This window comes from Bos taurus, chromosome 22 (genome assembly GCF_002263795.3).
Source record: "Bos taurus isolate L1 Dominette 01449 registration number 42190680 breed Hereford chromosome 22, ARS-UCD2.0, whole genome shotgun sequence".
Taxonomy (NCBI): Eukaryota; Metazoa; Chordata; class Mammalia; order Artiodactyla; family Bovidae; genus Bos; species Bos taurus.
The window spans coordinates 10,998,966-11,015,563 of record NC_037349.1 but is presented as its reverse complement, the minus strand read 5'-3'; the positions used below and the strand labels follow the sequence as shown (position 1 = coordinate 11,015,563).

General features: G+C 48.7%; 1 protein-coding gene across 1 annotated transcript in view; it reads right to left on the bottom strand.

Moving 5' to 3' along the window:
- The window catches only part of ITGA9 (integrin subunit alpha 9), a 361,696-nt gene that overhangs the window by 254,537 nt on the left and 90,561 nt on the right, over positions 1–16,598 (bottom strand). Inside the window, exon 15 of the mRNA NM_001192718.2 lies at positions 13,004–13,164. Coding sequence (NP_001179647.1) covers positions 13,004–13,164 — 161 coding nt within the window. The remainder of the gene's footprint in view (positions 1–13,003; positions 13,165–16,598) is intronic.

Here is a 16,598-nt window from a genome sequence, read left to right as displayed (position 1 = left end):
GGAGGCCTGTCATGCAGCAGTCCATGGGGTCACGAGAAGTCAGACATGAATTGGCGACCAAACAACACAAAGGGCACCATGTGCTATAAGTTAACATGTTTCTCACCAAGCGGATGGGAAGTGAAACATCAAGCCCAGGAGAGCATAGGATGAAAGAGGAGCAGATGTCAGATTCAAGAGGGCTGCATGGATAAATGTCAGTGTGCAAACCAGACCAACAAGTACTGCCTCACGGTCAAAGAGTCAAGGCAGCGGTCGTACCAGGTGAGAGGGTGAGACCAGCCAGTTTCAAGGACTGCCATCCATCTGACCTCCTTGATACAGGCATCTTCCCTGCACTGTTGACGGGAAGGAGCAAAATTGGCTGCCTTGAATTTCTTCTCCTTTCCTCTCTCTGACCTCTGGTAGGGGGATGGCTAAAAGGTCAGACACAGAGGGAAAAAGGAAGAAAAACAAAGGATGGATATTTCACTGATGGAATAAAAAACTGGAGACCCAAAGGAACTGAGGATGCTGAGCCCTGGAGGAAACAGGAAGGAGCGGGGGGTGCTGGGACAGACAGACAGATGCCTATGGCTGCCCAGGGCAGGATAAGGAAGGGGTGCCATCACATGAGGTGGGCTCTGGTTCAGCACATGGATGGGCTTTTGAGTGATCTGCACCTCCCAGTGCTGGGTGGGCTGCCAAGCACGGTGGGATCCTCCTCCTACAAGCCGGGTGGTCAGAGCCACGGGACACCTGGAGCGGCCCCCATGCACTCTTCACGGCTCCCCGCTCTGAGAATAGGGAGAACACCACCAGCGGAGCAGCTGAAGGCAGAGGAGCTGAAGGCAGGCCAAAGCCGCCTTTCCCAGGCGCTCCACACAGGTGGGGAGCAGGATTCATGGCTCACAGGAAATGCTTACATCCTGACTTCAACCCAGGAAGCACTGAACCAGTAATAGCGCTCGCTGACTTCACGCACCTTTTGTCCCCTCCAAGCCCTCTGAGTGTTAACAGGCCTGACAAATGAGTCTCTGGAGGTCTGCACTTGTGCCCATGGGCAAGGACCACAGACACGAGAAACGTGGGCCTCTGCCACCCCTAGGATTTCCTCACTCGTCAATTAACTCCCCACCGCCATTATGACCCTGGAATCCCTAACACAGAGTCTGATCAGCGTGGGCTCACCAGCACTGACGCCTCAGCTGAGAGCCACGGTGCAGACATTGTCAGCAGTGGGATGGTAAGCACTGTGACTCCCACAGGCTCTGAAATGCTGGAAAGATTCCACAGACCTTCATCACCACACTACGGGCGCATGGGCTTCAGGTACCCCAGTTTAAGACATTCAGAAGCAGGCTTTCCAGTCCAAATATGAAAGCATCCTTTATGATATTAATATGTTTCTCAGAACCACAGGTGACAGAAGCTGTACTTTTCCTATTAGTTGATGAAGGACATGTGTTCACGTATTTGAATTTACACTCAGGCCCCTGCAGCCACCCCCAATGTCCCCAAAGGAATCAGGTTTGGCTCTAACCACTGCGCCCACTTCTCTCACGAGGACATAAAGTGCAGCCAAGACACACAGGGGATTTCAAGACCCAGCACCAAAAAGAACGTAAATAACTCACTGATAATACTTGCATTGATTAGAAGTTGATAATATTTTGATATACTGGGTTCAGCGCTATTAAAATTAATCTTACTTGCTTTAACTTCTTCAACATAGCAACTAGAAAAATGTACCATTGCAAATGTGGCCCGCAGTCCCTTTCTATCGAACAGACTTGCTCTAGAGTTTCCTCTCTGGGAAAATTCCTTCTTTGGGACAGAAGTCAAGGAGGCACCTCTGCCTTGGGGCCTGAGCACCCCTCCACCTAGCCAACTTCTAGCACCCAAGCCAGGAGCAGCCCAGGGAGCCGCAAGGCTGACTTCTGAGACAGCACAACTGCTCTGTGCGGTCTGGTTACAGATGACATAGCCTTGACCCACTTCCTGAAATTGCCCGGGCCCCTCCCTCACTCCTTCCAAGGCAGGCCCAGTGGTCTGGGAAGCGCATGGTACAGCGCATACATGTCGCTCCACAATCACCATCTGCTGGGTCTCTGTGGTACATAAGAAGCTAACTCACAAAGGACTAAAAAGAGGCAGGGAGGACACCTGTCCGGAAATTCCTGCTCAGGGCATTGACTGAAGACTCTTACATCTGTGTCTGCATATTTTCCACTGTACAGAGCTTAGCACTTCATAAGCAAGGTCTTGTTATAGCCTCACACCATCTCTGTGGAGTAAACATCTGGGCCCTGTATTAGACTTACACCCAAGGACAGAGCTTGTCCAGAAAGCAATTCCTTGTTTGTTTTTAAATAAATGATGCCAAAATGGTTATGCTCTGTATGTGTGTGTGTATGCATGTGTGTGTGTGTGTATGTTCATAAAGTCTCATTCACCAAATTCTTTCCAGGATCAGAAAAGTCTGATTCATTACATCAGACAAAAAAATAATCTCTCCTTTGAAGTTTGATCCATTAATTCCACTCAACCCTTGAAATGGACTATAAGGAAGAAATGACATTAAGAACCTAATCACACATTATAAATTACCTATACCTCAATTTTTAAAAAAGTCTTCAAGTTGAAAAAAAAAGAAGAACCTAATCAGTCACTTGACGAGCATTTGGGGAGCCTAGTTCATACTACGCCAAATATCCCTGACCCAAAAGAGCCAGTAATCTAACAGGGAAGGCTAAAAACTAGTATGAAAGTGTCATGGGCTGAACTGTGTTCCCTCAAATTCATATGTTGAGTCCGCAACCTCTTGTACCTCAGAATGGGACCAGATTTGGAGAGAGGGTAATTAAGTTAAATGGGGTCTTTAGGGTGGGCCCGAATCCAGTAGGACTGCTATTTTTATATGAAGAGGAGATTAGGACACAGACGAGTACAGAGAGAAATCAGCAACAGGACCCCCAAGAAGGCAGCCATCTAAGGCCACGGAGAGAGAGAGGCCTCGGGAGAAACCAGCCCTGCTGACCCCTCGATCTCATACTTCCAGCCTCCAGAAGCGTGACAAGTAAACTCTGTTGTTTAAGCCACCTCGTCTGTGGTCTTTCTTATGATGGCCCGAGCAGACTAAGACACCGAGTAACACCGGTGGGGAAAAGGCCCACATCCGAGCACGCGGACGGGAAGAGAGAAGGGCAGTTGGGGGTATCAGGTGGCAGTGGGCAGCCGTTCTGCAGAGGGAGCCTCACCAAAGCTGGACCTAGAGGGGGAGGTAAGGTCTGCACCAGTGAAGGTGGGGGAGGGCAACAAGAGGAAAAGCAAAAAGCCTGGAAGGCCCGGGGCTGCCTGACTGGCCAAGTCACAGCATCCAGAACAGATGCCCCAGCAGACCAAGGGTTACTTGAAGGCAGGGCCGAGTTCCGCCTTCTCCATCTCTCCAGGGCTCTCCATCTCTTCAGTGTCTGGCACACAGTGGGTGCTCCATAAATGCAGTGGCATACATAACTTCTCATCCAAACTGAGAGGGAAAGTGTAACCAATAATGACCACGTGAGACAACAGGTGCACACCCGGGCAGAGGTCAGCACAGCAGTGATGCGTGCAGAACTGAACTGAAAATAGAGACACGTGGCATGAAGGGCAAAGCTGAGGACTGAGATGGTGCCTGCTATAACCTGCCTGGGGAAAAAACGCATGTGACCACCAATTTGCTCCTAGGAAGAACTCAGATGATGTCTCATTCTCTGTTTGCCCCCAAGAAATGGTGCCCCCCCCAAAAAAAATCATAATTATTCTGCTTAATGGACTTCCCTTGTGGCTCAGCTGGTAAAGAATCCACCTGCAGCAGGAGACCCTGGTTCAATTCCTGGGTCCAGAAGATCCTCTGGAGAAGGGATAGGCTACCCACTCCAGTATTCATGGGCTTCCCTGGTGGCTCAGATGGTAAAGAATCCTCAGGAGACCTGGGTTCGATTCCTGAGTTCAGAACATCCCCTAGAGGAGGGCATGGCAACCCACTCCAGTATTCATGCCTGGAGAATCCCTATGGACAGAGGAGCCTGGTTGGCTACAGTCCATGGGGTTGCTAAGAGTCGGACACAACTGAGCGACTAAGCACAGCACAGCACATTCTGCTTAATAAAAGCATGTACTTCAAGAAGCTCCTAGTCTTTGTGAAAGAGAAAGATTTCTGACATGGTCATGCCCAAAACACTCCAGTGAAGTTAAACAGAAATGCTGAAAGACTTGGGCTCAGTAAACTGACTGCTGACAACACTGTCCTGCAAATAACAGGCAGTGAGGGAACATGGAAGAAATCACAGCCTGCACCAGCCCTCCCATGAGAGATGTGCTCTCTGTTACTAAAGCATCAGCATGAGCCCCAGAATCGCACAAGATCAAAAGGAAGCCAGAGCATAACCACCAGAACCTATGTTTTCTAGCTCCTTGGTTCTGAGAGTGTGGTCCATGGACCGGCAGCATCGGTATCACTGGGGAGCTGGTTAGAAATTCACCCCAGACCTGCCACGTCAGGACTGAAAGAGGTCCACAGTGGCGCTAGTGGTACCCATCTGCCAACGCAGGAGACATAAAAGACGTGGGTTCAGTCCCTGGGTTGGGAAGATCTCCTGGAGGAGGGCACGGCAACCCACTTGACAGAGGAGCCTGGCGGGGTACAGTCCATGGAGCTGCAAAGAGTTGGACATGACTGAAGTGACTTAGCACACACGCATGTGAGTGACTGGTGTGCAAACTGCACTTGAAGGAGCCTTTGTAAACCAATTCAGCAGCTCTGACACGCTCTGTTCCAGGTGGAGGAGGAGGTCAGCTAAGAGAGTTGTTCTCTTCCCACATTTATTTCTTGTTTGCTCCATACTTTTTATTTTCTCTTCACCATCTGTTTCTAATCATTTTTTAAAAATCCCCCAAACACCTATGTAAAGAGTCTTGATCCATTTCAAACGCAGAGGCAGCCAGGAAGAGTAATTGATTTCCGGGTTAAGGAGAAGGGAAAGGGGGCCCGGTGCTCACCAGATCCCTACTAGGAAGTCTGTTTTCTTCCCACTGTCATCTGAGGAAGTACAGAGACCCAGCTGAGGCACTCACCTGAGACCCCCCATGGCTGAGCACAGATCAGATCAGCCCAGCCTGGCACCCTCCATCCAAGCGGAAGAGTATACTTCATGTGCTTCACAAAAGGAAGTTGAAAAGGAATCTCTCCATCCAGTACTAGCAAGAGCATCAGGATCCAGGTGGCTCTTACATCCTAGAAGGCAATTCTCTGATATGCCTCAAACCTTAAAATGACTTCCCTCCCGACCCACCAATTGTATAGACCTCCATCCTCGACACTGCCACTTTTTACATAGTTTTATGCCACAGAGAAGAAAACAGAAAATATCAGATGCAAGACTGTGACACTCCTGAAATGATCAGCTCAGGGTGAGCCACCCAATTTTCATTTCTAATTGTGCTTCCCTCCTCCCACGATTATGGCCTATGGAACTCTGGAGAGAAAGACCAGGTTCCATAGCCCTCTTAAAACTCAGGTTTTAATCAATGTAAGTGCAAAGTGAAACAGTCATTTTGACTTCAACCCAGTTATTTATGTTTCTACTTGGCTCATGATTTTTGATCTATAAATGACTGTGTCCTGGGAAGACTCTATATTCTACTGTAACAGAAATCTGCACTGTCCGATATAGTAGCTCCTAGCCACAAGTGGTTGATTTACATTTAAACTTTACAATTAAAAGTAGAAATTTCTCAGTGGCACTCACTCCAGTTCAAGTTCTCAACAGTCATATGTGGTAGTGGCCGCCACATTGGGCAGCGTAGATATGGCACATGTCCAACTTCACAGAAAGTGCTACAAGAGAGCGAAGCTCTACACAGTGGAAACTGACATTTCCCAACCTCCCTTAAGATATGAACACTAAACGAGTTGTTAGTAGAAATCACTGTGCTCTGTGCTCAGTCACTCAGTCACGTTCAACTTTTTGTGATGTCATGAACTGTAGTGCCTGCCCCCGCTACCCCCCGGCTCCTCTGTCCATAGGACTTTCCAGGAAAGAATACTGGAGAGAGTTACCATTTCCTCCTCCAGGGGATCTGCCCAACTTAGGGATCGAACCTGCATCTCCTGAATCTCCTGCATTGGCAGGTGGATTCTTTACCACTGCACCACCTGGGAAGCCTAGAAGTCATTGGGAGCCCTTGAAAAGGGCCTCAGAATCAGATGGCAAGAGCAGGTTGCCCTTCCCCCTTCTTTCTGCATGGAAAGAAGACACAGCGGCTGGAACTCAGCAGCCATCTTAGGACCAAGAGGAAAGGTGTACTGTACTGAGCACTCACACTTCCCTTCCCTTTCCTCTCTCTCTCTCTCTCTCTCTCTCTATCTAGCTCATCTCATCAAATTTCGTGGCTGTAAACAACTATTTTCTGATGACTCTCAAATTTATACTTATAACCCAGACCACTACTTCAACTGTAGGCTCTTATACACATATCTCCACTTCACCATCTAATAGGTCCCTCAAACTCAGTGTGTCTAGAACTGAACTCCGGATCCTCCCCTTAAAGCCTGGTCCACCTGTAACCTTTATGCTGAGCTTTAATCAATGTATTCAGTCATATAACCACAAGCACAATCCCATTAGAATATTTTTATCACTTCCAAACTTCCCTCCTGACTCTGCAGCCAAGCATGGATGCCACCTCCCACCCCAGAAACTCTGATCTGCTTTCTGCCTTTTGCGCTGGTCTTTTCCCCAGAATCACAGTAGTAGCCTTTTGAGTCTGGTTTCCTTCCCTTAGCATAATACTTTAGGGATCTGTGCATATCATTCATATCATAAAAATACATATATCATATCATATCAAGCACTTCATTCTTCGTTATTGCTGAGTAGTATTCCACTGTACAGCCTTTCAAACGGCAACCGCTGCTTCCCTATTCTGCTGTTGGGCATTTTATAAGGAAAAAGCAAGCTGTGCAGCAGTGTGCCACAGTATGCTTCCGTTTGTGTAAAACACAGCTTTGTGTATTCACTGACAAGTTCTTGGAAGACATGTACGAGAAATTGGAACTTTGGGAGAGAAATGGGGGTGCCGAGAGACATCCTTTCTTTCTATAACTTTACGTACAGCTTTAAAAATGAGTAACTATGTGCATATATTACTGATTAAAAAAAAAGTTTTAAGATGACCTTCTCCATCTAAGGTCTGTATCCTTTTCCCCAAAACGTACAACTTTTGGGGGTCTATTTCTTTGACTTATCAGGATGATTAATAAGAGATTTTATCAAGAGATTTAAGTATTTTTTTCCAGATAAAGAAGAAAATCTTCTGGTTTTTCTTTCTCCTCTTCCTCACACAGAGGCTTTCTTTACTCCAACTTAATCCTTCCTTGTGCAAGCCAAGTCGCTTTAGGTCACTCTGCAATCCTATAGACTGTGCTCTGCAAGGCTCCTCTGTCCCTGGGAACTCTCCAGGCATGAATACTGGGGTGGGTTGCCATGCCCTTTTCCAGGATGTCTTCCTTAACTGTTTCTTAAACAAGAAAATAAAAGCCTCCAACGGCACTGAAGATTGACATCCGATGGATCCAAACACTCTGCAAACTCACAGTCTATCCTGTGACTGAAGCTGGCCCGAAGGCGTTTTTTTGGATGTGAACATGGAAAACAACTACGACACCTGGGCAGACCCCAAGGAGTGACCTCCGAGACTGCCTGCTGGCTGCTGTGCTGCCCCGCCTCTGCCAGGCCAGGACCTGCGGCAGTTTAAGGTCCTGACTCCCTTGTCCTCCAGCAACACAAGAGAACAGCCTCCTGAACATCTGCAGCTACTCAGAGAAGCCAATGTGCTTTTATATTCCCTTGTCCAGTGTGGAGTGTTTTTTTTTTGTTTTTTACATTAATCCTGTTGTTGGCTCCCTTGACAGTGTCTGACACGTGATTTTGCTCACCAAAGGTCTTCTGGAGGCCTTTAGAGGGGGTCTTGGATCCCCACAGTTGGGAGTGAGACAGCTGACCCCTTGTTCAGCCTTGCCTGGGCTTCTGCACTGCCCTTGTATAGACTCAAAACTATCACCCTGTTTTCCCCGCTCCTGAAAAGGCTCTGGTCTGATGGTCAGACATGACTACCTGACCTCATAAGGGCTGGCTCTCTCAAGGGTTCGTGCAGGACTTGAAGATAAAGCAGCACAGTTACCATCCAGGTAAATATAGAGACCAGAAAACCATGGAGTGATGCAGGAATATAGCCATGCTTCCAAAACTGTCCACTTCATCATCTCACGCCATCATCTCCCAGCCTGAGGTGCAAGAGAGGTGAGAAGCCCCACCCTGCAGAGAAGTTCCTTGTGACCACAGACTCCAGCCGACCCAATTGGCCACTTCAGCACGGCTGGGTCTGACAAGCATCTATTTCATGCTGCTCATTCCCAAAGCAGGAGTCAGACAACATGGAACAAGCTCTGAGTAGACAGGAAGCCGATGGCAATCTCCCTGGAGCCCAGGACACCGTTTGGCTGAGGATGTTTAAGACATCATGACTTACTGAGCCTTCAAACGCAGACAACTCTTCAGCAGGGAAGAGCAGGGAGTCACTGCTAATCAAAGCAGGGCATAACCAGGGTTTAGGGCTTCCAAGGTGGGGCTCATGGCACGGTTTCCCATGGCATATTGGCCAGGCTCTAAAAAAGGACCCACATAGTTGGAAAGTTACTTTGCAGTCAATCTTCCTTTAGTCTTTCTGACTGCATCAAAGAGAAGTTCAGCCTGGTGCCAGCATGTCTTCAGTACCTCCCCAGCACTCTATAGCTTCCCCTTTGAACACACAGGAAGAACGGGTCACTTCTTCAGAGACTTCAGCAAATAATGGAGCCCACTTAGAATTCAACGACATTGTTACATCCTCAATGTATTTATGTTTACAGCTTCTCTCTCTTTTGGCAGGCAATAATCAGTGTTCTACTTACAGGAGTGTACAAATTATTTTATCTGAGTCAAAAAGCCGATGGGAAAAAAATAGGAAATACAATACCACAGGAGGTACATGTTCGAGACCAAAAAAATGCAAAAACCATGCAGGTGGTAGGTACATGGTGACACACGGAGATAAAACCAAGGCCTGTGGTAACTCGAGCGCCAGAAATGCTGGGTGAACACAATAACTAAGGCTGGTAGGTGTGAGGGGCATGTTCCAGAAGAAAGGGGGTCAGTTCACCTCGACAAGAGCCCAGGGCACATGTGAAGTGATGTGGAAATGTGCTGGACAAGTAAACTGAGGCCAAGTGATGGAGAGCCCTGAGGCTGAGAGGAGCTGTGTGGATCTTCACTGGTGGCCATGTGGACTCACAGAGATCTTTAGACCATTTCACTAGTAGAAGGGGGCCATCCCCCAAACTGGGCTAGTTTCAGGGAGGAGTGGAGACACACTGGGGCTTGTGGACTCTGAGGGAGAGATGCCAAGGAAGCGGCTAGAACTGCCTTGGCTCTGCTGACTGAGTGAGGCCCTGAGAATGGACCCACACCCCCAGGAGGATGCAGCTTATCACAGAATTAGGTACTTCCTTCCCCGGTGGCTCAGTGGTAAAGAACCTGCCTGCCAGTGCAGGAGACGGAAGAGACGTTGAGTTTAATCGCTGGGTCGGGAAGTTCCCCTGGAGGAGGGCATGGCAACCTACAGCAATACTGTTGCCTAGAGAATCCCACGGGTCGCAAAGAGTTGGACGTGCCTGAAGTGACTGAGCACGCGCACACGGAGGCCCCACAAGGGCTGTGAACGGAACAAAACACGGGACAGCATGGCGAGCCTGGGAGGCAGGTGTCCGCCAAAGCAGCTTTCTGTGATCCAGATACTTATCACCATATATGGACTGAAAACTTCAGGGCGAAAAGAACGAACAGGGGAAAAAAAGATTGGAATTGGCTTAAAGAAAAAAAAGAAAAGAAAAAAAAAAACCTAAAGATAGCCTAAACAAAACACACCCATCCCCTCGTGCCTGCCTCCCTGTCTGCGTGCCATATGGCGTGTGATAAGCGAGAATGCTTTTATCTCTCTTCCTTCACTTCTATAAAGCCCAGCATCAGCCCCACGGAGAAGGCTGCACGGTGCTCTCAGGCCCTGCTGCCCTGAGGAGCCGCTCCCAGCCCCCAGCCCCGCTCCAGGAGGTGGCCAAGCTGCCATTCCCTGCCCCCAGCACCGCAGCCCGCCTGGGCCCCACAAGGGCCACTGCCTTCCCAGCTGTTTTCCCAAAACTGGAGAAACCACAGGCCAGGCCAGCCGAGCCACAGCACAAGCAGCCTGCCAGCCCAGTAGCTTTCACCTTCGCTGTTCCCTCTGCCAGTCCCCAGGGTCCTCTGCTATGGCCCAGACAATGCCTGGTAGGAAGAAACTTCCCACATGGCTATAAATTATCAAGCCACCTCGAGCATCTCCTGAGCCACAAAGGCATCATAAGCTTGTGCCTTCCTGATTGCTCACACCACCTCTGTCTCCTTGCATGACAAAATGACCAGGCAACAGCTATGTTCCAAATTTTCTAGATGCCAAGTTCACTGAAGCCCTGCTCTCTTGCTCTTCCCTAAAATGACCCAAATAATCCCATAGAGGTACATGCCTGCTCTGCACTTCTGAGCCCTGCCCTCATCCTCCAAACTCTTCTGACCACCATCGCAATCTCTCTTCTTGTTAGTCATGTTTTGATGGATGAATTAAGTACCACTCATGGGACGGAAGGATATCAGTCAGACTGACTCTTCCAACTCGATGCCCAGTTAAATCTGAATTTCAGATAACCTATCAAATAAGTTTTTTTTAATTTTATGGATAAGTATATCCCGTGCACTATTTGGGATATACTTTCATACTAACAATTAGATTTGTTGTTTATCTGAAAATTCAGTTCAACTGGAAATCTTATATATTTATTTGCCAGGTCTAGCAACCCTAGATATCATCAGGCACAAGGATAAACAGCCTTGGGCAACTCTGTTCTTCCCTATTTAATCCTCAGAAGCCACCACAGAAATGGTCCTGCCTCTGGCCTGCACCTCTGTATTGCTGTTTTCTGAGCGCTCTCTGCAAAGGTCCTGCAGGCTTTGAGAGGCTCTGTCTTGCAGCCAAGACCCCAGTAGCTACACAGGAAGGGCTAACCTCTCAGTCAAAGCAAAAAGTCACAAGATTCCGGAAGGAAAGTATCTGTAGAAGAGACCAGCATAAAGAAGCCCAGGGGGACATCCCTGGCAGCCCAGAGGTAAAGAATCCACCTGCCAATGCAAAAGACCCATGTTCGGCCCCTGACCCGAGAAGATCCCACACGCCACAAGCTAAGCCCTGGGCCACAGCTGTGGAGACTGTGCTCTAGAGCCTGGGGCCACAACTTCTGAAGCCCTCGAGCCCCGTGCACAGCCCATGCTCCAGAACGAGAGGAGCCACCACAACGATAAGCTCATCCATAGCAACTAGACAGCGAGCCCCGCTCGTCGCAGCTAGAGACAAGACTGCAGCAGTGAAGACCCAGAGCAGTCACAAATAAACAAATGCTTAAAACATTCAAAAATAAGGAGCCCAAGACAAGACACCCCACCTCCAGGGGGTGTCAAGACACCAAGTGCGAGCCCTTGAAGGCCTGGCAGTGTCTGGCACGACAGCCTCATACCCAAGTGTGCACGAGCCGACAGCATCTTAGACCCAGAAGGCTGGGTGGCCCCTTGGCTTAACAAGAGCATGAACTGCTTTATAAAAGGCCCTCACCCTTCAGGCCAAGGGCAGCTGGTCTGGGCAGGCCCCAGCACGAGTCCTGGCAGGAGACAGAGCCCAGCCCCACTGAAAAGCATCTCAGGGGCAAGGACTCAGGCTCTGGGCCAAAGTGCCATGGATGTGTGCGGCATTCTCTATCTACAAGCCAGAAGCATGTAGAAGCAGCTGTTATTCTCCTGTTCTGGCACTAACAACATAATAATAGAGGGACACTTCATCTCCAATCCATAGACTATTTTTGCTATCATCCAGAAAGCCAGTGGCTAATAATAACATGTTGAACTACATGTAACTGCCATTTTTGTAAGTCAAGAATGTTAGAAATTGGCAATTACATATGATCCAACCAAATAATAATAATGCTGAGTGCCTGCTGTGTGGCAGACTCTGTGCAAGGCCCTTTAAGAATATTTCATCATATAATACTTAATCTTAATTCTGTGACTACCTTTCAAGGTAAGAGATGCAGAAACTGAGACACACATGTGTCAAACCAGGACACACACCAGGTCTGTGTGACTCCAAAACCACATTCATCTTATTGACCATGTGGTTGGGTCATGGGGGTCCTTCCACCTCCTATATGCTGTCTGTCTTTGCCTAGGGAGTCAGTGGCTGGACGTTCCTGCAGCACTGGGCACCAGACTCCCAACCTGATAGTACCTGTCTGCACACAGGCCTCTCTGTAAGTAATCAAAGCCTGGCTGCTGGAAACTAGAAGCAAAGTATACTTAACAAATAATTTCAAGAGGAGAAAAACACTTTGAAAGATTATGTAGAGTGAGGGGGAAAGGGGCCATAAAATGCAGCCCTAAAATAAATAGAAAGTAATCAAGAGAGAAAAATCAAACCAGCTATAAAACACCTTAACCATGACTACGAGGTAATAGGTAATGAACCGCTGATAAAGGCATCAGGTACAGTGTGATGCAGCACCACTGCTGACCCAAAGGCATGTGCTTTTGTGGCTCTCCTCTGAAAAGATTACTGAGCCTCACTGAGCGGGGAGGACAAGAAACCTCCCAAAAGAAGAAGGCAAGGCCAGAAAGCACCATTCTCAGAGGCGAAGACCAACACAGGAAGATCAATAAAGAGCTGCCCGACTCCGCTTTAAAAAAAGAAACAAATGTTCTCCTCCCTGTAAAATAAAATTTTGAAAGAGCGTACATAATGCAGAATAAAAGTTTCCACCAGTTCCAAATGAACATCTGCAGAGATCAAAGTCTGAGGGAAAGCAACTGACCTTCACGTGGGCCACATAGTGATGGCACGTCTCCTCCAAGTGCACCAGCCGCAGCTTCTCGGAGACCTGGCCCACGGACTCTCCCAGCAACACCAAGTAGACCCGGGGCAGCTGGCTCTTCTCTTTTTTGGCCACATCAGCCGTCAGAACATAATTCAGGCCTGCCAACGAATAAGGTCAAAATGTGAGTGAGGACACACACAGTCGCAAGGCCCCCTCCAGACACCCTTAGAGGGCCGCACACTCACTTCAGATGACACGCAGCCCTCCGCTGCACAGAGGACTGACGTCAGGCAGCCCTGATCAGTTCCATCTCACAGAGACGTATGCAGCCAGGGCCCCCCCCAGAATCCAGAGAGACCAGGCTAGCCAGTCTTCCTGGGGATTCTCTGGGTTCCACACATCACAGCTCCCCCTGATTTAAACCTCATGAGTTATCAACTGAGCCGCCAGTATACACATGAGTGGCTAGCTGTATCCAACACAGTTAGTGTCATTAAAGGCGGCCATCACAGCAAACCCACAGAATATTAAGAGAAGCTACTGAAACTCCTGGGCTTCCCTGGTGGCTCAGAGGTTACGGCGTCTGCCTGCAATGCGGGAGGCCTGGGTTCGATCCCTGGATTGGGAAGATCCCCTGGAGAGGGAAATGGCAACCCACTCCAGTATTCTTGCCTGGAGAATCCCATGGACGGAGGGGCCTGGTGGGCTACAGTCCACAGAGTCACAAAGAGTCGGATACGACTAAGCGACTTCACTTTCACTGAAACTACCAAGGTTATGTGGAATACTGACTCCTATAATGAAATGGGGCATATGCCAAAACAGGGAGCTATCGCTCCCCCGAAACAACTGACTCATCGCACAGATGTCGAGCAGGGCTGTATAACTGCTGCGTCTATTGGACTGTGGCCATCCGTGGCCCACTGAGCTGGGCACTGTGTAGGCATACGAGACACATCAAAGAACAACACGGGCAAACCCCCTGCCCTCATAGAGCTTTCACGCAGGGAAACACAGAGGAGGCTGAAGCCGACTCCACTCCCGGGCCGCCATGGGGTGGGACCACAGGGTTTAATGGTGCCTACTGGTTCAACAAAATCATGACCGCTGTGAGGTCTGTATTGAGGTGCACCCCTAAAAAAGAAAACCTCATCACCTGTGCCTCAACGTGTCATGCCAGGGTGGCAGAACCTATTGTGACAAAATGTGGGACTTTAAAACATGGTCACAATACAGAACACACATTGGATAAACCCCAAAGTTTTCAGCTCCATTATTTCAGAGTTTGTCAGCAAGTATGTGACAATGTGTTTTATTAGGTAAGTATGGCTTTAGTATCAACAGAACCATTTCACTGCTCTTCTGTACCACATAACACTTTTTTACATAATACTATGTCTTAGCTGCTTTGTAGATTCATGACCAGATGAGACTGCTGAGCAGTGGGAAAATGGATGACCCAGCCCCTGCCCTGGCTCCACACACAAGCCTCCTAGTAGCTGGGCTCTTGTACCCCAAAAAAGTAGCCTCACGCCTGCCAACATTTAACTATATGAGCTGGGGCCGAGGGGATGGCTCTGCCTTTTAATAACATCAAAGGGATCAGCCACTAGGGAAGGTATGAAGGGGGAAAGTGACCTGGATAGGCATTCGGCAGCTGCCACAGGGCATATTTTTGATGCATTTAATGGTTTTCTTGGGCCTCTGCCATCTCAGGGACTTTGCCGGGCTACGCCAGCAGATTCCTGGTCAGCAAGGGCAGGTCTGCCCCAGCTTGTTTATTTCAGCAAATAGCTGATTTCCAATGTGAAGCTGGGTCACCAAGAGGTACCTGAGATCTGGATGGTGATATTATTGAAAAGAGAAGAATGCATACAGGAAAGTACTTCAACAGAGAAAGCACAGGAGCCTACACAAGACTTACACAGCGCTCTGACAGCAGTGGGGCAGGAAAGGAGGTAGGCTCGTAGAATGTGAAAGGTTTCAAGCAAGCCTAGGGACCAACTCGATCAAGAACTTCATTTTTTCAGATGAGGAACTGATGCCCCAAGAGGGAACAAGTAAAGCAATTATCCTCCAATTAAAAATAAATAATTTTTTTAAGAAAAGAGGGAACAAGACTTGCTCCTGGCCAGAGAGCGGAATCTGGAGCTCTCCTCAATCCCCAGTGTTGGGCTACTCCTATCACAGTGGTTCTTGGTACGTTTTTACATTATTGGATCAAAAACTCACATTCTTTGAATGCACAGACAGCAGAATCAAACAAGTATAGAGATCTGGAACTGAACGTTAGCCAATTGACTTTCTCTTGATCACAATTTCCCTGAGCAACAGCCAAACAGTAAGAAAGAATAAGTAGAAATGAAGTGAGTTTCCAAGCTCCATTTAGCAAGGTCGGGACAGGAGATGGGCATTGCTGAAGATGAGCCAGAAGACCTTGCTAAATGGAGCCCCTTCTGCAGTCCCCATCTGGCCATCCCGCCAGGTGAGGGAGCCATAGCTGCCCTTCCACGGTTGGGTGTGAAGGGTGACCATGGAGAGAACAGCATGTTTGAACCATCTTGTTAGCAATGAATGGCCAAGCCCAGAGAAAACCGGGTGGAGGCCAGCACAGGAAGACAGCGCAGATAGCATCAGTGCCCCACCCACATCCTCTTGGCTTTTACCATTCCTCTGCTGTCCAACCCAACTTCTAAACTGCTGGTACCTGCAACCCCTTTTCCCAAGGGCTTTGGTGGCCCCACCCATTGGAACAGCCAGGAGCACCAAGGACTAAAGCCCCTGGGACAGCCCTCAAGAAAGCGTGACCCCAGTTCCCCGGTCCCCTGGGTCGGGTAACTGTGAGGTGTGTCTACTCTGGCTCCCAGGCTTCCCCAGCAGGCTTCTGCTCTGGCAGTCCTGTTAACAGAGGTAACAGGTTCAGTAACACATGCTCTATTCTGCTGCCGTGATGGTTTCTGGTCAACTTGACTAAGCCACGGTATTTGGTCAAACACCTATCTGAATGTCACAGTGAAAGTACTTTTTAGATGAGGTTGGCGTTTGCATCAGTTAGTGCTTAGTTGCTCAGTCATGTCTGACTCTTTGTGACCCCATGGACTGTAGCCTGCCAGGCTCCTCTGTCCATGTGGATTCTCCTGGCAAGAATACTGCAGTAGGTTGCCATGCCCCGCTCCAGGGGATCTTCCCAACCCAGGGATCGAAGCTAGGTCTCCCTCATTGCAGGTGGATTCTTCATCGTCTGAGCCACCTTCGAATAAAGCAGATTACCATCCAGGATGTGGGTGGGCCTCACCTAATTAGTTGATGGCCTTAAGAGAAAAAGACCAGGGGTGCCCCCCAGAAGAATGAATGTTGCTTCCAGACTGCCTCTGAGCTACAATATCTTATACTTACATATACAGTATCCAATATCCTCATGATTCTGTTTCTCTGGTGAACCCCGACTACTGCAGCTGCCTTCCCTTCCTGTCTCATGGTGCTGCTTTCCTATTGGTATTTCCTGGGATCCCCTCCTGAATCAACAGTGTGCATTCAAATCTTTGCCACAGGCTTTACTTCTGCAAGAATTTGAATTAAAATGGGGCAAGTC